General features: G+C 58.7%; 1 protein-coding gene across 3 annotated transcripts in view; it reads left to right on the top strand.

Moving 5' to 3' along the window:
- Positions 1-23,478, top strand: part of TNXB (tenascin XB) — a gene marked incomplete at both ends in the record, with an annotated part of 51,707 nt that overhangs the window by 5,762 nt on the left and 22,467 nt on the right. Inside the window, 16 exons of one of the 3 annotated variants that reach the window (XM_080709852.1) lie at positions 4,036-4,192; positions 4,344-4,607; positions 5,280-5,984; positions 7,024-7,392; positions 8,485-8,778; positions 11,016-11,306; positions 11,626-11,931; positions 13,006-13,168; positions 13,792-13,958; positions 15,145-15,441; positions 17,354-17,662; positions 19,736-20,023; positions 20,185-20,493; positions 21,839-22,153; positions 22,272-22,599; positions 22,852-23,210. In XM_080709852.1, coding sequence (XP_080565978.1) covers positions 4,036-4,192; positions 4,344-4,607; positions 5,280-5,984; positions 7,024-7,392; positions 8,485-8,778; positions 11,016-11,306; positions 11,626-11,931; positions 13,006-13,168; positions 13,792-13,958; positions 15,145-15,441; positions 17,354-17,662; positions 19,736-20,023; positions 20,185-20,493; positions 21,839-22,153; positions 22,272-22,599; positions 22,852-23,210 — 4,921 coding nt within the window. Of the gene's footprint in view, positions 1-4,035; positions 4,193-4,343; positions 4,608-5,279; positions 5,985-7,023; positions 7,393-8,484; positions 8,779-11,015; positions 11,307-11,625; positions 11,932-13,005; positions 13,330-13,589; positions 13,959-15,144; positions 15,442-17,353; positions 17,663-19,735; positions 20,024-20,184; positions 20,494-21,802; positions 22,154-22,271; positions 22,600-22,851; positions 23,211-23,478 lie in introns of all 3 variants that reach the window. The other 2 variants (XM_080709854.1, XM_080709853.1) reach the window with 2 other exon arrangements.

Here is a 23,478-nt window from a genome sequence, read left to right as displayed (position 1 = left end):
TGGGGCTCTGTCATGTTCTGCGTCCCCAGCGAGCCTGCGTGCGAAAGAAGTACCTGATAATTGGTCCCCAGACACCCCTCTTGGGCTCCACCGGCCTGTGCTCCGGTCCTCAGACCCTACTCTCCCTCTCTCTCTTGCTGGCCCTGGGCTTGAGCCTTCTGTGCTGGCCAGAGCTCTCTGCCTGTTTTTTCCCTTCCTTCCTTCCTTTTTTTTTTTTTTTTTTTTTTTTTTCAGTACTAGGGGCCTTCTACCCTTCTACCTCCGGGCTACCCTCCCAGACCTATTTTATACTTTATTTGGAAACAGGGTTTCACTAAGTTGCTGAGGCTGACAGTGAACCTGTGATCCTCCTGTCTCAACCTCCCAAGTACTGGGACTACAAGTATGTGCCGCCAATGCCCAGTTCATTTTTTTATTTTTTAAATCTGTGTGTGTGTGTATGGGTGTGTGTGTATGTGTATGTGTGTGTTACTAGGGATTGAACCCAGAGGCATTCTACCTCTGATCTACATTACCAGTCCTCCCCCTTCCCCCCCCCCCTCTTTCTCTCTCTCTCTCTGGTACTGGAGATTGAACCCAGGACCCAGGGGCATCCTACCTCTGAGCTACACTCCCAGCCCTATTTTATTTTTCATTTGGAAATGGTCTCACGTGGTTGATGAGTTTCACTGCTTGCTGACATTGTCCTTAAACCTGTGATCCTCTTGTCTCAGCCTCCCAAGTACTGGGATTACAAATGTGTACCACCACATCTGGTTTATTTTTCATTTTGAGACAGGGTCTTGCTAAATTGCTGGCTTCAAACTTGTCATCCTCCTGTGTCAGCCTCCCGACTACGGGGATTACTGGTGTGCACCACCGTGCCCAGCTCCTCTGCCCAGCTCTGTTGGCATGGATTATGTTCGGTAGCTTGCTGTCCTCTGATCTCTGCCATTTTCCTTGAAGCCCGTCTCTACCTCATCCCCTCCCTCTTCCTGGAAGCACTTCTCTCTCAAAGCCCAAACTCCGCCATTCCTAGCCAAGGGCCATGCTTGGTTATTGGAACTATTTTCAAGCGCAGAAGAGGAATGCGCCTCCTCTCTCTGCAGAGAGGGGCTGTTATTCTGACTCAGTGGGCCTCTAAGCATGTTCCTGTGCTCCCTGGACCTTAGCGTCCGCTTTGGCATCGCCTGGGAGCTTGTTAGAAACACCCCCAGACCTCCTGAACTGGGAGGCTTGCAGGTGGAGCCCAGGAACCTGCGCTCCTGAAGGTCCCAAGCCTGGAGACAGCCCCCTCAAGGAATGTTGCTATTTTTCAAACTGCTAGATTTTCCACAAATATGAGAGAAAGCGTGGGCACCTACAGAAGGTGAGACGGGAGGATCAGAGTGAGGGTCCCGTATTCCTTGGCTGGGTGGAAATGAGCCATGCCCAGTGTATGCTGAACCAAGCCACGGCACATGCTCAGTTACTGCTTAGGTCCCTGAAAAGAGAGACAAGGGTGGGGTGCGCCCTAGGAACCAGCCAAGGTGGAGTCCTCCAACTGGGCCATGAGTTTGATATTGCAAATAAAGGTAAAAACTTCCCAATAACAATTGATGAGAAAGCTGGGCATGGTGGCGCATGCCCAGAATCCTACTACTTGGGAGGCTGAGACAGGAGCATTGCAGGTTCAAGGCTAGCCTCAGCAATTTAGGGAACCCCTGTTTGGAAATCAAAATAAAAAAGAGTCCAGCATGGTGGTGCATGTCTGGAATCCCAGCACTTGAGAGGCTGAGACAGGAGGACTTCAAGTTCAAGGCCAGCCTCAGCAACTTAGTGAGACTCTGTTTCAAAATAAAAAACAAAATAGAATAGAGTTGCAGTCTAGCTTGGAAGTAGAATGCCTGGGTTTATTCCCCAGCTCTAAAAAAAAGGGGGGGGGGAGGTAGGGACTGGGAATATAACTCAGAGGTAGAAATCCTGGATTCAATCTCCAGTAAAACAAACAACAACAAAAAATGTGTTGAGGGAACCAAACTTTATCAAGGTGCCGAGCCAGCTGCCCACATCTGGCTAGAGAGCCTGCCTCCGACCACGAGATGGTGCTGGGGGTAAGGATGGGTTAGACTGACGGCGGGACTCCTTTCAGGGGACTAACTGCACCCAAATGGGTCTTGGGAGGAACCAACAGGTGTCTACAGGACACACACACACACACACACACACACACACACACACACACACACAGAGCTTTTAGAGCAGGGTGAGGAGCAGAGGGGTAGGTCCTGTGTCCAGGAAAACATTTCAACCCAGAAAACTCCGACAAAGCTTTATTTCGTCCTCACCCCGGCATCTCGACGTGGCCTTCCCATCTGGTTTTATACTTGGTATTTACTACGTTGATTTCTCCGCGGCTCTCCTGGTTTGGGAGGTACCTTCTGAAATTTCCAGTCCTCCTTGGCCAGATGGAGGCGTCCCCAGCACAGCCAGCATAGCTGAGCAGAACAGGGCGTCCTCGGCGGCTGTCCTCGCCGGGCAGCACAGGGAAACGCCGCTGTCAGAAGCCACGGGTGTCCAGCACCCCGCCCGCCTCCCGGCCGCTTGGCCCTAGCACGCCCCGCCCACAGCAGGTTTCTTGCAGGGCCAACACACAAAATCATGCTACCTGACATGTGTGTGTGTATGTGTGTGGGGGGTGCTCACAAGCGTTTACTGGGCACAGATTTCTGTAGGGTCCATATTTAGCTACTAGATTATGAACTGTGCAATGACATCTCATGAAGATACAGGGACTGTATCTACAGCCCTATTTTATTTTTTATTTGGAAATAAACCACACCCTCAGCCTTACTTTATTTTTTATTTGGAAACAGATTCTCACTAAGTTAGGGAATATATATAATTTTTTTTCAGTACTGGGGATGGAACCCAGGGACATTCTACCTCTGAGCAACACTCTCAGCCCTATTTTTATTCTTTATTTTGAAACAGGGTCTCACTGAGTTGCAGAGGGCCTCACTAAGTAGCTGAGGCTGGCTGTAAACTTCGATCCTCCTGTCTCAGCCTCCCGAATGCTGGGATTGCAAGTGTGCCCACCATGCCCAGCTTAGGGACTATAGCCCTTTTTTTTTTGTCTCCAGTGCCCAATATGATGCCAGGTACAAAACTAGCAACCAGGAGGCACACCTGTGGAACTGAGAGCAAGGAGGCCTTGCTTAGATGTGTACTGTCCCGGTCAGTATCCTCACAGCCAGAATATAAAGACCTGGCCACTTAGAGGAAAGAGGATCTACTTTTTCAGTTTCGGGCTCAGTCCCTGTGAGGCCGGGGACCACGGAGCTCAGGCATGGTGGCGGGAGGTGGAGAGAGGGAGGGCTGCGCACCTCACACCATGGAGGTAAGACAGAGAGATCAGGGGGAGGAGGTACTGTGTACAATTGCCAAGGCCGTACCCCCGGGAACCCACCTCCAGCACAGCCTGCTGGCCTGGGTCACCACCCAGATAAGCCCATTACAGTGGGTTTATCCAGCGCTGAGATTACAGCTCTCACAATCCAATTACATCAGTGCCAAACCTTAATAAGAATCTAATTATAAAGCCGGACGTGGTGGGCACGCTTGTAATCCCAGCTATTCGGGAGGCTGAGACAGGAGGATCGCGGTTCCCCGACAGCCTCAGCTACTTCGTGAGGCCCTCTGCAAAATAAAAAATATGACTGGGGGTGTAGCTCAGAGGCTGAAGGCCCCTGGGTTCCATCCCAGTACCTCAAAAAAGGGGGGCTGGGGTGTAGCTTGGAGATAGGATGTGCCTGGGTTCAATTCCCAGTACAAAAAAACCCCCAAAGAGCTCATCCTTCTGTGTGTGACCCCCACCTGTCAAATGGGACTAACAGAACCTGCCTCGTAGGATTGCCCAGAACCCGGGGGCCACGGGGTTCTGCGGGGTGCACAGGGCCAAGTTTCACACAGTTCTGTGCTGACACTGTTTCAAACTGGAAAGAGAAGAGGCACAGGGGACTGGAGAGCCAGGGCAGGAGCGCCAGCCCCTGACACGCCTGGTACTCCCTCTTGCAGACAGAAGGGGTGAGCCCCCCATTCACAGCGAGGGTGCCCAGCTCCGCCTCAGCCTATGACCAGAGAGGACTGGCCCCGGGCCAGGACTACCAGGTCACCGTCCGTGCCCTTCGAGGGACCAGCTGGGGTCCTCCAGCCTCTAAGACCATCACCACCAGTGAGAGGGGGCCTGTGGGGATGGGCCCTGGGTAGAGCTCAGGACTGGGGGGCAGCTGGGGTGCGCCCTCCTGGAGGTGGGGGATGGCTAGGCCAGTGCGGAGAGGACCAGACTCCACCTGAGCCCTCCTCTCCCCATCCCACCCGGCTAGTGATCGACGGTCCCCAGGACCTCCGTGTGGTGGCCGTGACGCCGACCACCCTGGATCTCAGCTGGCTGCGACCCCAGGCCGAAGTGGACCGATTCGTGGTGTCCTATGTCAGTGCCGGCAACCAGAGGGTGCGGCTGGAAGTTCCCCCCGAAGCAGACGGGATGGTGCTGACGGACCTGATGCCGGGCGTGGAGTATGTGGTGACTGTTACTGCCGAGCGGGGCCGGGCAGTGAGCTACCCGGCTTCCATCAGGGCCAACACAGGTACGGCCCTCCAGGGCTTAGGGAAGACTGCTGGGCTCCCCTGCATTTTCAGGTGTGTGTGTGTGTGTGTGTGTGTGTGTGTGTGTGTGTGCGCGCGCGCGCGTGTGTGTGTAAGCACCTTGCTCTGTTCTGGTGCCTGGGAGCCCTAGAGGAAGGCTGCAGGTTAGACTCCGGGGTGCGGGCTGGCCCACGGGAGACGGGTGGATGGAGATGCTGTCCGGCCCACCCAGGTAGGGTGGCTCTTCTCAGGCGCAGAGGCAGCAGCGCTGCTGGACCCCAGGCAGAGCCGCAGTCTGGCGGCCTCAGAGGCCGGCCTACCAGGAGATGGGGTTCAGGATGATGACTTCCCACTAACCCTCAAGATTTCTTAACAGATGCCCGGGGCCTTTTTCCTTTCCGACGACAGGGAGATGCCCACTTTGCTGTAGCCCCGCGCTGTCTCCCCTTCCCCTTTCTCTCCATCAGATCCAGGGCCGCCTGCTGGCTGCTTTCTTCTTTTTAGGGCCCCGCCGGTGGTGGGCTGGAGGCGAGGGAGGGGCTGGGGGCTCCCAGGACTGACTCATCTCGGGTTCTTTTCCAGGTGGGGCTCTGGAGGGGGGAGCCGCGGCGGAGGAGCGCCGGGTGGGGGCCGCCACTGACCTGCGCTCCCCTCCCCCTTTTTCGCCCCGGCAGCGCCAGGCCACTACAGTTACCCGGAGGCGCGGCCCCCCGCCCCGCCGCCCGCGCCCCGCCCCCGGCCGAGGCCCGCGCGGCCCCCGAGGCCGGCGGAGGGGGGCGAGCCGGAGCCGGGGCCGCGGCCCAGCCTGCCTCTGCCCCCGCCCCGGGCCTGGGGCAACCTGACCGCCAACCTGGGCCGCTTCCGCGGCACCGCGCAGGACCTGGAGCGCCACCTGCGGGCTCACGGCTACCCGCTGCGGGCCAACCAGACCTACACGTCGGTGGCGCGCTTCATCTACGAGTACCTGCAGCGGCAGCAGGCCCGCGCGCCCGCGCCCCCGGCCCGGCGCCCCCCGCCCGCGGCCAGCCCGGCCCCCGGCGCGCGGACGCAGAGCGCCAGCCCCGACGGCCTCGGCTTCCCGCCCGGAGGCGCCGAGCGCGGGGTGGGGCCGCGCCACCCCAAGCCCGAGGTGCTGGGCAGCTCCTCCGACGGCTCGCTGCTCGTGTCCCTCGACGGGCTCCGCGGCCAGTTCGAGCGCGTGGTGCTGCGCTGGCGGCCCCAGCCACCTGCCGAGGGCCCCGGCCAGGAGCTGACCGTGCCCGGCACCCAGCGCACCGTCAGCCTGCCCAACCTCAGGCCGGGCACCACCTACCACGTGGAGGTCCACGGGGTGCGGGCGGGGCAGACCTCCAAGTCCTACGCCTTCATCACCACCACAGGTAGTGTGGGCCGGGCACGGGACACCCCTGTCCTGCCTCACCTGCCGCTGGGGCCTGCAGCCCCAAGCCCCCCACTTGCAGCAGCGCTGAGACTGCCACCCCATACACCTCTCGGCTCTGGCCCCCCTGGGGCTCTGGCCCCCCTGGGTCCAGCAACTGCCTCCCCCACCAGCCGTGCCCCCCAGCAGCCCAGAAAGTCACCCCCAGCCCAGGGACTTGGCATTATCCTGTGAATACTCCCCAAACCAAAGAAACCTGGGTTCGGGGTTCCCTGGTTTTCTCCCGGGTTCCCGCCTGGGTTCCAGGGCACCTTGCCAGGACTGTGGTCCTAGGCGGTAGCAGGGACATTTCCCCTGCTGGTGGCCGCTGCCTGCAGAGACCCGCCCAGGCGGCCTGAGTGGGGTGGGTGGAAACCAAAGATTCCCATTCTGACTCACTGTGGTGAGGCTGGCTAAGGCTGTGGTCCGCAGTGGTTTCTTGGGATTTGGCCTTGACCTTGCAGGGCCCCTGGGGATGGAAGTGTGAGGCCTCAGCAGCTGGTCTCCTCCGCTTGACTCCTGGCTCACCACACCCTCTCTCCCGCAGGAACCAGTGTGGGCTTGGGAAGGGTGCTCTGTGGCTGGGGGGGGCACCTCTTCTTCCCCATAGGGCCCGGATGCCGCCTGACCTGGATCCCGCCCTGTGCCCTCTCTCTGCTGTCCGCTTGCTGCCCCGTCCCTAACGCCCCTCTTCCTCCTAGGCTCACACGGCAGCACTAGGGGACCGAGCACCGCCCGGTGGGGTGGGGGGGTCTCTGGGGGATGGAGGTCACTGGAGCTGGCAGGGGTTAATGGCAGGCTGTATCTTATCTTGTCTGGACTAAAGTCCAGCCTGGGATAGGGAGCTCGGTAGGGACCTCGAAGGATCCAAGGACTGGGCAGAAGGTCAGCAGAAGGTCGGGAGGACGCAGAGATGCGGAGACAGGGAGGCCAGGAGCTGGGGCTGGAGGTTACTGTCTGGCGCTTACACTCCTCTCTCCTGTCTCTCTCGCCCTCCCCAGGGTCCTCACCCTCCAGCCTCTTGGGGACCACTGATGAGCCTCCTCCTGCAGGCCCCTCGACGACCCAAGGGGCCGAGGCCCCTCTCCTGCAGCAGCGCCCCCAGGAGCTGGGAGAGTTGAGGGTGCTGGGCAGAGACGAGTCGGGGCGCCTCCGTGTGGCCTGGACTGCCCAGCCCGACACCTTTGCCCACTTCCAGCTGCGCCTGCAGGTGCCCGAGTGGCCGGGGGCACATGAGGAGCTGCTCCCAGGAGACGCCCGCCAGGCTCTGGTGCCCCCGCCCCCTCCTGGAGCCTTCTACAAGCTCTTGCTTCATGGAGTCCCCCCCGAGGGCGAGCCCTCCGTGCCCATCACCTACCAAGGCATTATGGGTACATCTCTGCTCAGACCAACGTCCTGAGATTGGGGGAGGAGCTGTGGCCTGCAGGACCTCAGGGCAGGATGGGGGTCAGTGAAGGGCAGACTTTGGGCCTGGATGATAAGGAGAGAAAAGCATCCGAGGGCTCAAGGGAAGGCAGAAGGGGGGTCTCAGAACAGTGATGAGGGGTGGGCGTGGCGAGCCACGTCTGTGATCCCAGTACTTGGGAGGCTGCGACGTGAGGATCACAGATTCAAGACCGGCCTCAGCAATTTAGCGAGACCCTCAGAAAACAAGACCTTGTTTCCACATAAAAAAATAAAATAAAAAGGGCTGGGGGTGGAGGTGAGAGGTAGAATGCCCCGGGGTTCAGTCCTCAGTACCGCACATGCGCACATGCACACACACACAGGGCAGAAGTGAGGCGAGCTGTCTAGGAGGAGGAATCCAGAGGGTGCGGTGGGCACTCAAGGGGGGTCGCAGGCCCCGGCCCACACCTACAGCCTCTTTGCTCTAGTGGGCCCTCTGCCTGACCCATCGGTCTCTTGGGGAGCGCTTGGGGGGCTCTGGCCCTGAGGAGGCCGACCCTCAGCCCCTGGGACCCGCTCCCTGGGGTCTGGCTTATAGAGAACCACACCTGGCAGTTTCTGCTGGGCACGGAGGTTCCTGGGGTGAGGGCTCCACAGCCATCAGAGATGGGGGCCAGCCACCAGGCGGGGGTGTCTGGCTTTCACATCCCCTCCAGCTGCTTCCCATGGGACCAGGGCAACTGACTCTCACTCCAATTCTAGGTCAAGCTGGTCACAGGGAAAGAGGGTGGTGGGGAGTTCTGCATGGGGAGGCTTGAAACTCTCAGTCAGAACCATGAGGAACTTGAAACTTCCCCCCAAATCCTGGTGCACGACGGAACAAAAACCTTATAAAGGGTGGGGGTGTTGTCACAAGGGAGGAGACAGAGACTGGGGGGATCCCTCCTTCCCAGGAGGGCTGGTCACAGAGGGCTCAGGGGAATGGAGACTCCAGGGGAGAGAGAAGGGGGGAAGGGACAGGGGACAGTTGGATTCACCATTCTTTCCTCTTGCCTCCCCCCAAAAAAAACACTCAGAAAGGGATGGGGCGAAGCCTGAGCAACTCCCAGCCCCAGCACGCCTGGGTGAGCTGACGGTGACCGACGTGACCCCTGACTCTGTCCTCCTGCGCTGGACGGTCCCCGAGGGGGAGTTCGACTCCTTCGTGATCCAGTACAAGGACAAGGAGGGGCCCCGGGTGACGCCCGTGGAGGGGCCCCAGCGCTCGGCGCCCGTCACGTCCCTGGAACCCGGCCGCAAGTACAAGTTTGTCCTGTACGGGCTCGTCGGCAGGAGGAGGCACGGCCCCGCCGTGGCCGAGGCCAAGACCCGTGAGTGGGCGCGACCACGTTCTGTCCCGCGGCCTGGGGTCCCGGAAGGCTCGCCCCCCGGGCAGCAGCTGAGTCCTGGGGGCAGAGTGGGAGGACGGCTGTGCTGAGCGACACCTGGGGAACCGCGTCACGGGGCGCGTGGGGAGCTGGAAGCCCCGTCTTCGGGGTCCACTGCTGCGCGGAGGGGCTTTAAGTGGGAGAGTGGCCGGCTGGGTTATCCACCACACCTCACACCAGGGCTCCTGCAGGAGCGGGTTGAGAGCTGGAGAGGCCACGGCAGCGTGGACAGTCCCTGAAGCTCCTGAGTCGGAGGAGTTCAACACGCTCTGAGCGACGGGTCACGCTCACTGCCTACAGCGGCCCTGTGAGGCTCGCCCACTCTGTGGGCGAGAATGGAATCGAGGTGCAGAGACTGAAGGGCCCCCCAAGCTGGAAGCGGCCGGGGCTCGGGGTCGCCGAGAGCAGAAGGGGGTGAGGGTGGCGTCAATGCCTTTGAGCCAGGTGGCTGCAGGTGAAGCCAGGCTCAGGGCAGGGGGCGAGGAGCCCACCGGGCAGCCTGGGGCCACTTCCAGGGAGCGGCAGAGTCCAGGAGGGAAGAGTGGACAGAGGCCAGGAAGGAGGGCGCGGTGGGTCGGGTCGGATTCCGAAAGAGTGATTCAGGGGCCTCAGAGTGTCCACGGGCCTTAGTAATGGCGAAGTCACCGCCGGCCCCAGCCCCGGGGACAGCTGCCTGGCAGAGGCGGGGAGCTGGGCGGGTGGCGGTGAGGACCCTGCAGGGCCCAGTGTAGACAGCGCTTTCTGGAATCTCGGCTGGAGAGAAAGCAAAGAGGGAAAACGGAGGCTGGGCACCAGATGGGGGCCAAGTCCAGGCTTAAATGAAATAGCCCAAGCCGGGCATGGTGGCGCACGCTTGTAATCTCAGCATTCGGGAGGCTGAGACAGAAGGATCGCGGTTCGCGGACAGCCTCAGCTACTTAGGCCCTCCGCAACTTAATGAGACCCTGTTTCAAAACAAAGTATAAAGAACAGGGCAGAGGTTGTAGTTCGGGGGTCGAATACCACTGGGTTCCATCCCCAGACCCGCTAAATAAATAAATAAATGCAGATAGCCCAGCTGATAGGGATTGAGGGTGGGCGCAGCGGAGGGTCAGAGCCCCCAGCACAGCACAGAAGGCTCACTGACATGCGCCAAGAACCTGCCTCGGGCTCCACCCCAGCCCTTTATATTTTTCACTTTATTTATTTTATTTAATTATTTATTGAGGTACTGAGGATTGAACCCAGTGGCATTCTACCTCTGACCTACACCCTCTGCCCTTTTGTGTGTGTGTGTGTGGTACTGGGGGTAAAACTCAAGGGGAGTCTACCTCCGAGCTACACCCCCAACCCTATTTGTTATTCTTTATTCTGAAACGGTCTCACTGAGTTGCAAAGGGCCTCATAAGTAGCTGAGGCTGTCTGCGAACCATGATCCTCCTGTCTCTGCCTCCCAAATTACAAGCGTGTGCTGCCACACCTGGCTTATTTTTCATTTAGATCCAGGGTCTCTCTAGGTTGCCAAGGGTCTCACGAAGTTGCTGAGGCTGACCTCAGACCTGCCAGCCTCCTGTCTCAGCCTCCCAAATATTGGGATTGCAGGCCTGCACTGCCACAGTCGGCTGCTCTCTTCTCCGGAAGGAGAACCCAGCTAGAAGTTAGACATGGCAGTAGTGTGGTTTTCAAGGGAAGACCTCCCTGCCGTGGAGCTGTGGAGAGGCCTGGCGGGGCTCCTGTTTCCATGCCCCATTCCCTTGGCTGTGGGGAGAACGGGCATCATACTCTGCAACGCTTCTGTGACATACATTTATTTATTTATTTATTTATTTATTTGACCTCAGGGGGGTCTCACCTTCGAGCTGCACCCCGGTCCTATTTCATTTGTATTTGGAAACAGGGTCTCCTTAGGTTGATGAACGTCTCACTCCTTGCTGAGGCTGCCCTCGAACCTGCGATCCTCCTATCTCAGCCTCCCAAAGACTGGGATTGCAGGCAGACGGGCGCCCCCACGTATTTAGATGAGAGCGCCCCTTCGCCCCTTCCCCTAGGCGGGCCAGGCTCCTCTGCGGGACTCGCCCCTGGGCAGGCACGCCCTGACGTCTGCCCCGGTTTCCCCGGCCCTGCGCCTCTGTGCAGCACCACAGCACCCCCTGGTGGGGATGGCCCCCTTCTCCTGTGACTTCCTTTCTATCTCTTTCTAGCGCCTCGGAGTGACCCTAGCCCGGCCACCCCACCGCGCCTGGGAAAGCTGTGGGTAACTGACCCCACCCCAGACTCCCTGCGCCTCTCCTGGACCGTCCCTGAAGGCCAGTTCGACTCCTTTGTGGTCCAGTACAAGGAGAGGGATGGGCGGCCGCAGGCAGTGCCTGTGGAAGGACCTGAGCGCGCCATTGTCATCTCCCCGCTGGACCCTGGCCACAAGTACAGATTCAGTCTCTTCGGGATTGCCAACAAGCAGCGGCAGGGCCCCCTTGTGGCCGAGGGCACCACGGGTGAGCGCAGGCTACCTAGGCCCCGCGTGACCCCTCTCCCACTCGGCTTCCCTCGGGCCCCCAGCTGGCTGGGGCCCCCCAGCAAGATGGCTGAGCCTGGCCCCGCTCCCGGGCTGGGGGGTAGCCAGCCTCCCCCGCGCTGCTGGGCCCCTTCCATCCCATTCAGTCCCTCCCCGAGGCCCAGAAGGTGTGTCATGCTCTGGCTGGGCCAGGCTTCCCAGAGTTTAGTGCCAGTACTAATGGAACAGCGACCGCATCCCAACCCCGAGTCCGACCCCAGGCTGCCAGCCCCCACCTCACCGCGTCCTCTTGCCCACAGCCCCAGAGAGCAGAGAGGAGCCCCCTCCCCCCGAGGCCCCTGAGCAGCCCCTCCTGGGGGAGCTGACGGTGACCGGCATGACCCCGGACTCCCTGCGCCTGTCCTGGACGGTAGCCCAGGGCCCCTTCGACTCCTTCGTGGTCCAGTACAAGGACGCGCATGGGCAGCCGCAGGCGGTGCCCGTCGGGGGAGATGAGAACGAGGTCACCGTCCCCGGCCTGGATTCCAACCGGAAGTATAAGATGAACCTGTACGGGCTTCGTGGCAGGCAGCGTGTGGGGCCCGTGTCCGTGGTGGCCAAGACGGGTGAGTCAGAGCCGCGGGCCTCCCTCCCTGCTCGCGCCCGGCCCCGCCTTCTCCCCAGCTCCTCTCTGCCAAGCCTCTGCCCTCCGCGTCCCAGGACTCCTCGCCCGGCCTCTGGCCCCTGATCTCTTTCCAGCCTCTGCTTCCCTATTTGGGGAGCACATCCCGCTTTCCCGTCCCAAGCGCTGGCCCCGAGCCTCCTCCCAGGCTGACCTCCGCAGAGGCCCTCGCCTCAGCCCCGAGGCTCCAGCCCCAAAGTTTATACAGGGCTCTTTCTGGGTTTGGGGGCATCTGTCCCCCGCGCCCTTACACTCGGCCCCTACCACTGGGTTCAGACGCTGGAGAGAAGAGCGTAGGGTTTCCTGGCCTCTCCCCCCAATGGAGAGGACGCACCCCAGCCCCCAGTTCTGCATCCCAGCCTGAGTCCCCGTGTCCCAGCTTCTCCCTGCAGAACTACCGGATGGCCGGGCCCTGCTCATCCATGAGTGACAGGATGGCAGATACAGGGGCGACTCAGCCCTAAGCACCTCGGCTCCGTAGCTCTGCCAGGCATGCCTTCCTGTCCCTACTTATGATACTACAAAGAGAGTCACTGTTTTTTTTAATTTTTGGTACTGAGGATTAAACCCAGAGGTGTGCTACTTGCAGGCTACACCCCCAGCCCTTTTTATTTTATTTTGAAACAGAGTCTAATGAAGTTGTTGAGGGTCTTGCTAAATTGCTGAACCTCCAACCTACAATCCTCCTGTCTAAGCCTTCCAGGTACTGGGATTACAGATGTGAGCCTCTGTGCCTGGCTTTAAAAAAAAGTAAGAGCCAGGCATGGTGATACACACTTGTAATCCCAGTACTTGGGAGGCTGAGACAGGAGGATCACAGGTTCAAAGCCAACCTTGGCAACTTAGTGAGGCTCTTAAAAACCTAATGAGATCTTGTTTCCTAATAAGAAATAAAATAGGGCTGGGGTGTAGCTCAGAAGTAGAATGCCCTAGGTTCAATCCCCTGTGCAGTAATTAATTAGTTAATTAAAATTGTAAAATCAAGTCACTCTTTGTACCCACCCATCTCTTCTCTCAGCCCCCCAGGAGGTTGTACCCAAGGCCCCCAGCCCCACAGAATCTAGCACAGAGGCCCTGGAGAAGCCGCGCCTGGGGGAGCTGGCCGTGACCCACGCCGCCCCAGACTCCCTCAGCCTGTCCTGGACGGTCCCCGAGGGGCAGTTTGACCACTTCCTGCTGCAGTACCGGAACGGGGACGGGCAGCCCAAGGTGGTGCGGGTGCCGGGCCACGAGGACCAGGCGACCATCTCGGGGCTGGAGCCGGACCACAAGTACAAGATGAACCTGTACGGCGTCCACAGCGGCCAGCGCGTGGGCCCCGTGTCGGCCGTCGGGGTGACGGGTGAGTGGGCCGCGGGGCCCAGGGCGGGCGGTGGGAGGTGAGCCTCTGGCCATCAGCTCTGACTGGCCATCAGCACAGGCCTGCGCCTCCCCTGGGCGGGCCTGGGTCTGCTCCTGGGTGGGGAGGCCGGCGGGGCCTGTGCTCCTGGGGGCTGCCCCGGGTGCCCGCAACTGCCCGGAGCCCGCGCCTGTGTGTCGCCCGTCAGCTGGGCAGGACCTCCCGCCCCGACGGTGGGCTTCTCTGCCCTGCCCGGCACCCAGTGGTGCCCAGGACATCTCCCAGGCCTGCCTCACCCTCGCGTGTCCCCTTCTCAGCCGCAGAGGAAGAGCCCCCCAGCCCCACAGAGCCCGGCACGGAGCCCCCCGAGGAGCCGCAGCTGGGGGAGGTGGCGGTGACGGGGTCGTCCCTGGACTCCCTGAGCGTGTCGTGGACCGTGGCCCAGGGCCGCTTCGACGCCTTCAGCATTCAGTACAAGGACGGGGACGGGCGTCCCCAGGTGGTGCGCGTCGGGGGAGAGGAGCGCGAGGCCACCGTGGGGGCCCTGGAGCCTGGGCGCAAGTACAAGCTGCACGTGTACGGGCTGCACGCGGGCGGCCGCGCGGGCCCCGTGTCCACCGTGGGCGTGACCGGTGAGTCCCGGTTCTTCGCTCTCAGGCCTTCACCCATTGGTCTCTCATTCCAAAGGTGCCAGGAGTCCTTACCTCTGGGGAAGACCTAGAAAGGCAGGTCCCTGGGACCCGGGCTACAAGCAGCTTTCATAACCCTGTCCCAAGTTTAAACTTTTTTTACTTTTTTTTTTGTACTTGTCTATAAAACAAGAATAGCCAAGTATAGTGGCATATGGCTGTAATCCCAGTACTTAGGAGGCAGAGACAGGATGATCTTAGGTTTGCGGCCAGCCTCAGCAACTTAGTGAGAGCTTTGGCAACTTAGAGAAACCCTGTTTTAAAATAAAGAAAAAGGCCAGTCGCGGCAAACGCTTGCAATCCCAGCATTTGGGAGGCTGAGACGGGAGGATCGCGGTTCGCGGACAGCCTCAGCTACTTAGTGAGGCCCTCTGCAACTCAGTGAGACCTGGTTTCAAAATAAAGAATAAAAAATAGGACAGGGGGTGTAGCTCGGAAGTTGAATGTCCCTGGGTTCCATCTCCAGACCCATATACACACACACACAAAAAGGCCAGTCGTGGCGGCACACACTTGTAATCCCAGCATTTGGGAGGCTGAGACCAGAGGATCGCAGCTCGTGGACAGCCTCAGCTACTTAGCGAGGCCCTTTGCAACTCAGTGAGACCCTGTTTAAAAAAAAAATTAAAAGACCAAAAAATACGACTGGGGGTGTAGCTCAGAGGTAGAATGCCCCTGGGTTCCAAACCCAGGACCATAAATAAATAATTGAATAAATAAATAAATACAAAAAGGGCTGGAGGTACAGCTCAGAGATAGAATGCCCCAGGACTCAATCCCCAGTACCAAAAAAAAAGGGCAGGGGGAGTGGGGGGGTGTGGAACGAGGATGACCCTGGAATCTGAATCTGAATCCGAGCGGGTGGAAGAGCCAGGTAGCTGTCCGGCCTGTGGGGAGGCTGGAGGGTGCCACAGGGGGAAGCTCTGAGGGGCCACTGACATTCACTCTCAGCCACTTTCCCAGTGTCGGAGACAGTGGGAGCCCCTGTGCCCAGGAGGCACAGTCCCAGCAGGAACCTGGCCGGGTACTGCTGATCAAAGCAGTTTCACCTCAGCAGCGGATATAGTTACCAGCAACGGCCCAGGGGTCTAATGTCACTTTCCGTCTTCTGTCCCTGCCCTGCAACCAGAAGAAGCAGCCCCTCCGGCCACCATGTCCCCCGTGGAGCCTCGCCTCGGGGGGCTGACGGTGACAGATGTGTCCCCGGACTCCGTGAGCCTGTCGTGGACCATCTCCGAGGGCCAGTTTGACTCCTTCGTGGTCCAGTATAAGGACAGGGATGGGCAGCCCCAGGGGGTGCCTGTGGCCGCAGACCAGCGGGAGGTCACCATCCCCAGCCTGGAGCCCGCGAGAAGATACGAGATGAGTCTGTACGGGCTACACGGTGGTCAGCACCTGGGCCCCCTCTCGGTGGTCGCGGTGACAGGTGAGCGAGGGGCGGGGGAGGTGAAGCAGTCCCTGTCAATGGATCACCCAGAGCCGCCCCAAGACCCTTCTCCCAGAGCCGGGCGTGGTGGCGCAGGCTTGTCATCCCAGCATTCAGGACGCTGAGACCGGAGGATCGCGGTTCATGGCCAGCCTCAGCTACTTAGTGAGGCCCTCTGCAACTCAGTGAGACCCTGTTTCTAAATAAAGAATAAAAATAGGGCAGGAGGTGTAGCTTGGAGGTTGAGTGCCCCTGGGTTCCATCCCCAGTGCCACACACACACACACACACACACACACTGAAAATAAGCACAAGGCATGGTGGCGCACGCTTGTAAACCCAGCATTCAGGAGGCTGAGACAGGAGGATCACGGTTTGCGGACAGCCTCAGCAACTTAGTAAGGCCCTCTGAAACTCAGTGAGACCCTATTTCAAAATAAAGACAAAAAAAATTGGAAGTAGAATGCCCCCTGGGTTCCATTCCCAGTACCAGAAAAAAAAAAAAAAAAAAAGAATGACCAAGAATGACCTTGGTTTATTTGGTGATACCTGGACTTTCTCATGAGCTTGGTAAAGGTATTTTATGTATGTATGTATGTATGCATGCATTTATGTGTGGTACTGGGGAATGAACCCAGGGGCATTGTATATCTAAGGTACACCCAGCCATTTTTATTTTATATTATGTGTGTGTGTGTGTGTGTGTGTGTGTGTGTGTGTGTGTGTGTTGCTGGGGGTGGACCCAGAGGCTTTCTACCTCCGGGCTATACTCCCAGACCAATTTTATACTTTATTTGGAAACAGGGTCTCACTAAGTTGCTGAGAGCCTCACTCAGGAGCTGAGGCTGGCTTCCAACCTACATGATCCTCCTGACTCAGCCTCCCAAGCTTGGGGTTTACAAGTGTGTGCCACCACGCCCGGCATTATAATTATTATTATTATTATTATTATTATTATTAATTATTCAGACCTGGGGATTGAATCCAGGGGCATTCTACCTCTAGCTATACCCCCAGCCCATTTTTACTATATATATATATATATATATATATATATATATATATATATATTTTTTTTTTTTTTTTTTTTTTTTTTTTTTCAGTATTGGGAATTTAACCCAGGGGCATTCTACCTCCAAGCTACATCCCCAGTCCTTTTTATTTTTATTTTAATTTTATAACTTTTTCTTGATTTGTGGTCCTAAGGATGGAACTCAGGGGTGTTCTACCTCCAAGCTATACTCCCAGCTCTATTTTTTATTCCTTATTTTGAAACAAGGTCTCACTAAATTGCAGAGGCCTCACTAAGTAGCTGAGACTGGCTCCGAACCTGTGAATCTCCTGTCTCAGCCTCCCAAGCACAGGGAATACAACGTGCTCCTCTGAGCTCGGCTTTTACTTTTTATTTTTTATTTTTTTGTGGGTCTGGGATGGAACCCAGGGGCATTCGACCCCCGAGCTCCACCCTCTGCCCTATTTTTTATTCTTTATTTTGAAACCGGGTATCACTGAGTTGCAGAGGGCCTCACTAAGTAGTTGAGGCTGTCCGTGAACCGCGATCCTCCGGTCTCAGCCTCCCAAATGCTGGGATTACAAGCGTGCGCCACCACGCCCAGCTTAACTTTTTATTTTGAAGCAAGGTCATGCTCGGTTACTGCGGCTGGCCTCAGATTCGGGATCCTCTTGTCTCAGCCTCCCAGTGCTGGGATCCGGGCGTGCGCCACCGCGCCTGGTCTCACGGTACCTTTAATACTACAGTGGTGGGCTTTCTATCTTGACCACTGAAGGAAGCGCTACTTTTCACCTAGAAGACAGGGAAAATGAAAATGAACGGTTCCCACTCAGTCCTGGGCCCCTCGCGTCTGGCAGAGCCCAGGAGAGCTCACCTGGGTGCTTTGTCTCTGGGTTCCAGATCCCCTCCCTCCAGCCCCAGCCACCCAGGCCTCCAGGACCCCCACGGAGCCACGCCTGGGGGAGCTGACTGTGACCGGCGTGAGCCCTGAGTCCGTGGGCCTGTCGTGGACCGTCCCCGAGGGCGAATTCGACTCCTTCGTGGTCCAGTACAAGGACAGGGCCGGGCAGCCCCAGCTGGTGCCGGTGGCCGCGGACCAGCGTGAGGTCACCGTCCCCAGCCTGGAGCCAAATCGGAAATACAAGTTCCTGCTCTTTGGCATCCAGGATGGGAAACGGCGCGGTCCAGTCTCTGTGGAGGCAAAAACAGGTGAGGGGGCTTCTCACAGCCCAGGGTCAAGGCCTGCCTCAGCCACTCAGCAAGACCCTCAAAGACTTAGCAAGACCCTGTTTCAAAATGAAAAAAATAATGTCGGGTGTGGTGGCACATGCCTGTAATCCCAGTCCTTGGGAGGCCGAGACAGGAGGATTGCAGGTTCAAGACCATCCTCAGCAACTTAGCAAGACCCCATTTCAAAATGAAAAATGAGCCAGGCACGGTGGCACACACTTGTCATCCCAGCATTTGGGAGGCTGAGACTGGAGGATCGCGGTTCGCAGACAGCCTCAGCTTTTTAGTGAGACCCTCTGCAACTCAGTGAGACCCTGTTTCAAAATAAAGAATAAATAATAGGGCTGGGGGTGTAGCTCAGAGGTAGAATACCCCTGGGTTCCATCCCAAGTACTGCAGAAAGAAAGAAAGAGAGAAAGAAGGAAAGAAGAAAGAAAGAAAGAAAGAAAGAAAGAAAGAAAGAGAAAGAAAGAAAGGAAAAAAAGAAAAAGAAAGAGAGAAAATAAAATTGGATGGGTGTAGCTTGAAAGTAGAATACTCCTGGGTTCAATCCCTGCGCCACAAAAATAAAGTAAAATAAAATAAAACTGGGCTGCGGGTTTGATCCCCAGTACAGGAAGAAAGGAAGTCCAGCCACCTTCCCCAGTCCAAAAAGACAAGGACCAGTTCTTGGGTCTGATCCCTCTGCTTGTCCTGTCTTCTCGTCTCCACCTCTGTTGGGTGGGGGACGATGGAAAGTGGTCTGGGGCTGCTGGGCGGGGATGGGGTGTCCAGGAGCCCTTCCCACCTCCCTGGGCCTCCGGGAGTCGCCCCATCTTGGGATGTCACCCTCTCTCCCCTCTGGCTTTCACCCAGTTTTCGCCCATCAGCCCTGCATCTAGAGACCGCCCCTAGAGACCGCCCCTAGAGACCGCCCCTAGAGACCGCCCTTCCTCCTCTGCCCTCCAGAAGCCGGAGCTGGAGGAGGCCAGCCCAGCTGTGCCCTTTCTGGGTCCGTCCAGGCCCTCCCCTGCCCCTGGGGGCTCCCTGCTGCCAGAAACCTCTCGCAATAACAATGCTGTCAGCGTCTTGGCCGTCCAGGAAGGCAGCGGGCCAGCTCCTTCCCAGGCCTCGGGACGGCTTCTTTGGCAGCCATCAGGGCTCCCCCAGTTTACCCTGCAATGCACCCCACCCTGCAGTGCACACAGGAGCAGACAGCCCCATCCCTCCTCCAGGCTCAGCGGGACTCACAGATCTCCCAGGTCCAGCTGCTGCAGAACGAGAAAGGGGGTGGGGGGTGGGGGGGCAGCGCGCCATCCGAGCATTCTGCTCCCCGCCTGCTGTCTGCCCATCAGGGAGCTGGGCCCACTCGGGTTTCCCCAAGAGCCAGTCAGGCTATGAAGTGTGGCTCCTGGGTAAAAGGAAAAAGAGACCAAGTCGCGATGAGCTGAGCGCTGCTGGGGGAGTAGTCTAAGAGATTGTCAGGCAGAGATGGTCAGGTGGGGAGCCCGGGCCAGCTGGGAATGGTGGCGTGAATGGTAGAGCAAGAGCCAGCCACGGCGGCAGGGGGTGTAGCTCGGAGGTCAAATGCCCCTGGGTTCCATCTCCAGACCTACCAAAACAAAACAAAACAAAACAAGGGGGCTGGGGGAGCCAGCGCAGGGGCGAATTGTTGTAATCCCAGTATTACTTGGGAGGTTGAGACTGAGGATCGCAGATTTGAGGCCAGCCTCGGTAGTGTAGCAAGACTTAGCAACTTAGTAAGACCCTATTTCAAAATAAAAATCAAAAAGGTCTGGGCGTGTAGCTTAGAGGCACAGCACCCCTGGGTTCAATCCCCAGTGAAAAAAGTAAAGAAAAGAAAAAGGGCGGGGTGGAACTCAGTGGTAGAACACCCCTGGGTTCAATTCCTAGCACCACAAAAAAATAAAAAAGAAAGAACGAAGACTATGAAATGTCTGGTGGGGAGAGGCACTGACCATCTGGACAGTTCTAGGTTTTTCTAAGCCTAGCCAGAGGCAAAGAATCTAGTTTTAGAAAAAAATAATCACACGAATATTTCCTCTGTGCCAGCTGCCAGAAGCGACGTCCGCCCAGAGGCCCCCCCTCGCCTCGGCGAGCTCTGGGTGACAGACCCCACCTCAGACTCGCTGCGCCTCTCCTGGACGGTCCCCGAGGGCCACTTCGACTCTTTTGTGGTCCAGTTTAAGAACAAGGACGGGCCCCAGATGGTGCCCGTGGCGGGCCACGAGCGCTCAGCCACCATCGCCCCTCTGGATGCCGGCCGCAAGTACCGGTTCCTCCTCTACGGTCTCCTGGGCAAGAAACGCCTCGGCCCCCTCACCGCGGACGGCAGCACAGGTGAGCGGCGCCCCGGCAGGGCACCAGGCGGTCACTCAGGCGGCCCGGCTCCCCCGTGCAGGCCTCGGCCCGTAGAGCCCTGCCTTCACACCTCCACGCCCTGCCCTCGACGTGGCCGCCTTCCAGAACCAGCACGGCCACTTCTCGTGTCTCCACCTCAGAGGGCCTGAGCCTTGTGGACCATGCTGGAACAAAGCAGCTTCCCAAACCCCAGCTGGGGCACGAGCTGCAGGTGACCGGCGTGACCTCGGACTCCGTGGGCCTCTCCTGGACGGTCGCCGAGGGCCAATTTGACTCCTTCGTGGTCCAGTACAAGGACAGCGACGGGCAGCCCCAGGCGGTGCCCGTGGACAGCAGCCTCAGGGCGGTCCGCATCTCGGGCCTGGACCCTGGCCGCAGGTACAAGCTGCTGCTCTACGGACTGCAGGGCGGCAGGCGTGTGGGCCCCCTCCCCGCCATCGCTGTGACTGGTAAGTGCGACAGTGGCCACAGCTCCCGAGCCCCCACCCGCCGCGCTCCCCTGGTCCCGGCCACCGGGTCTCTGAGCTTCCTGTGGGCCTCTTCTTGGGGGAAGGGACCGGCTCTCCGGAGTCACGTACAGTATGACGGCTCTGGGCAAATGTTTAGGCCTGAAACCATTCCACAAGGGAAATATAAAAACATTGCCACGGACCCTAAAGCTTTCCTGACCCCCTGTGAGGTCAGTCTCCCCCAGCTCAGCCCGGGCAGCAGAATTTTGCCTTTTTTGCATTTCATTCAACAGAATCATACAATGCATAGCAGCTTGGGCTTGGATTATTCTTCTTCTTTTTTTTAATTGTACTGGGGACTGGACCCAGGGGAGTTCTACCCCTGAGCTACACCTCCAGCCCTTTTTATATCTGATTTGGAGACGGACTCACTAAGTGGCTGAGGCTGGCCTTGAACCTGCGATCCTTCAGTCTCAGCCTCCCAAGTGTTGAGACTCCAGGTCTGTCTCTGACTTTTTTTTTTTTAATACTAGGGATTGAACCCAGAGACATTCTACCTTTCAGGTACAACCTCAGCCCTTTTGAAATATTTTTAATTTGAAACAGGACCTCACTAATTTGAAACAGGGTCTCTCATGGAGGGCCTCATGAGTTTTCTGAGGCTGGCTGTCAACCTGCAATCCTATCTCAGTCTTCCACGTGCTGGGATTAACACACACCACCTTGCCTGGCTCCCAGACATTTTTATTTTATTTATTTATTTATTTATTTATTTATTTATTTATTTATTTTGCAGGTCTGGGGCTGGAACCCGGGGCATTTGACCTCGGAGCTACACCCCCTGCCCTATTTTTTAATTCTTTATTTTGAAACAGGATCTCACTAAGTAGCCGAGGCTATCTGCGAACCGAGATTCTCCTTTCTCAGCCTCCCAAAGGCTGGGATTACACCCCCAGCAATTTTTATTTATTATGTTTATATTTTATTTAGAAACAGCCTCACTAGTTGCTGAGAGCCTCATTAAGTAGCTGAGGCTGGCTTCGAACCTGCACCACCACTCCCGGCTTATGTTGTATTTTAAGACAAGGTCTCACGAAGCTGCTAAGGGGCTCACTGAGTTGCCGAGACTGGCCTTGAACCTGCCATGCTCCTATGTACTGGAGTTACAGGCGCAAGCCCGGGTGGGTTTGGATTTTGGCACTTTGCGCAATGCCTTTAAAGTTGGCCCCTGGTGTCTAGAGTCGGCCATTTTATTGCTATCAGCAGCCCTCCCTTCCTCCCACTCTTGAGAATACGGGTTTGGTGACAGACCAGTCACCTGTCTCTCCCTGTCTCTCTGAACCAGCCCCCGGGGAAGAAGCCGAAGCTGAGACCCCGGCCCCCACCCCTGCGGCAGCCAAGCCCCGACTGGGCGGGCTGACCGTGGAGGAGGCCAGCCCGCACAGCCTCCGCCTCTCCTGGCTGGTGGAGGAGGGAGAGTTTGACTCCTTCGAGGTGCAGTATCTAGACGGAGATGGGCAGCTTCAAGTGGTGGACACAGGGGGCGACCAGAATGACATCGTCCTCACTGGCCTGGAGTCGGAGCACAGATACCTGGTGACCCTGTACGGCTTCCGGGACGGGCGGCCTGTGGATTCTGTGCACGTGGAGGCCCTGACAGGTGCGCGGGAGGGACTCTGCCACCCTGCTTCCTTCTACACAGCGGGGATGGTCAGGAGGAGAGAAGAGGCCCCCTGGACACGGCCCTCACTCCAGCCCTCCTCTCTGTCCGCATTCAGCGCCGCGAGAGGAGGAGGATGAGCCATCAGAGCCGCCCACCGCCACCCCCGAGCCGCCCGTCAAGCCGCGCCTCGGGGAGCTGGCCGTGACCCACGCCGCCCCAGACTCCCTCAGCCTGTCCTGGACGGTCCCCGAGGGGCAGTTTGACCACTTCCTGCTGCAGTACCGGAACGGGAACGGGCAGCCCAAGGTGGTGCGGGTGCCGGGCCATGAGGACCAGGCGACCATCTCGGGGCTGGAGCCGGACCACAAGTACAAGATGAACCTGTACGGCGTCCACAGCGGCCAGCGCGTGGGCCCCGTGTCGGCCGTCGGGGTGACGGGTGAGTGGGCCGCGGGGCCCAGGGCGGGCGGTGGGAGGTGAGCCTCTGGCCATCAGCTCCGACTGGCCATCAGCACAGGCCTGCGCCTCCCCTGGGCGGGCCTGGGTCTGCTCCTGGGCGGGGAGGCCGGCGGGGCCTGTGCTCCTGGGGGCTGCCCTACCCGGAGCCCGCGCCTGTGTGTCGCCCGTCAGCTGGACAGGACCTCCCACCCCGACGGTGGGCTTCTCTGCCCTGCCCGGCACCCAGTGGTGCCCAGGACATCTCCCAGGCCTGCCTCACCCTCGCGTGTCCCCTTCTCAGCCGCAGAGGAAGAGCCCCCCAGCCCCACAGAGCCCGGCACGGAGCCCCCCGAGGAGCCGCAGCTGGGGGAGGTGGCGGTGACGGGGTCGTCCCCGGACTCCCTGAGCGTGTCGTGGACCGTGGCCCAGGGCCGCTTCGACGCCTTCAGCATCCAGTACAAGGACGGGGACGGGCGTCCCCAGGTGGTGCGCGTCGGGGGAGAGGAGCGCGAGGCCACCGTGGGGGCCCTGGAGCCTGGGCGCAAGTACAAGCTGCACGTGTACGGGCTGCACGCGGGCGGCCGCGCGGGCCCCGTGTCCACCGTGGGCGTGACCGGTGAGTGGGGGCTCTTAGGTTGGGCTCAGGGAGCATTTCCTCCACTGGAGATTCTGGACCCCGGGTCCCTAAGCCTCTAACCCCCTCGTCCAGTGCCTACGGCAGCCGTGCTGGGCAGGGGGCGCGAGCCAGGCCAGCGGCAGGGCTATCTGGAGGAGGCCTCTGGTTGAGGCCCTATGGTGTAACCCACTGCCGGCTCGCGGGTCTCTGGGCTGACCTCTTTCTGTGGGGTTGGGACACATTTCATAGAATGCTTTCGTTTCTTTGA

The sequence above is a fragment of the Muscardinus avellanarius genome (genome assembly GCF_963383645.1).
Source record: "Muscardinus avellanarius genome assembly, chromosome: 14".
Taxonomy (NCBI): domain Eukaryota; kingdom Metazoa; phylum Chordata; class Mammalia; order Rodentia; family Gliridae; genus Muscardinus; species Muscardinus avellanarius.
The sequence above is the reverse complement of the archived record's forward strand: the minus strand, read 5'-3'. Positions and strand labels throughout refer to the sequence as shown.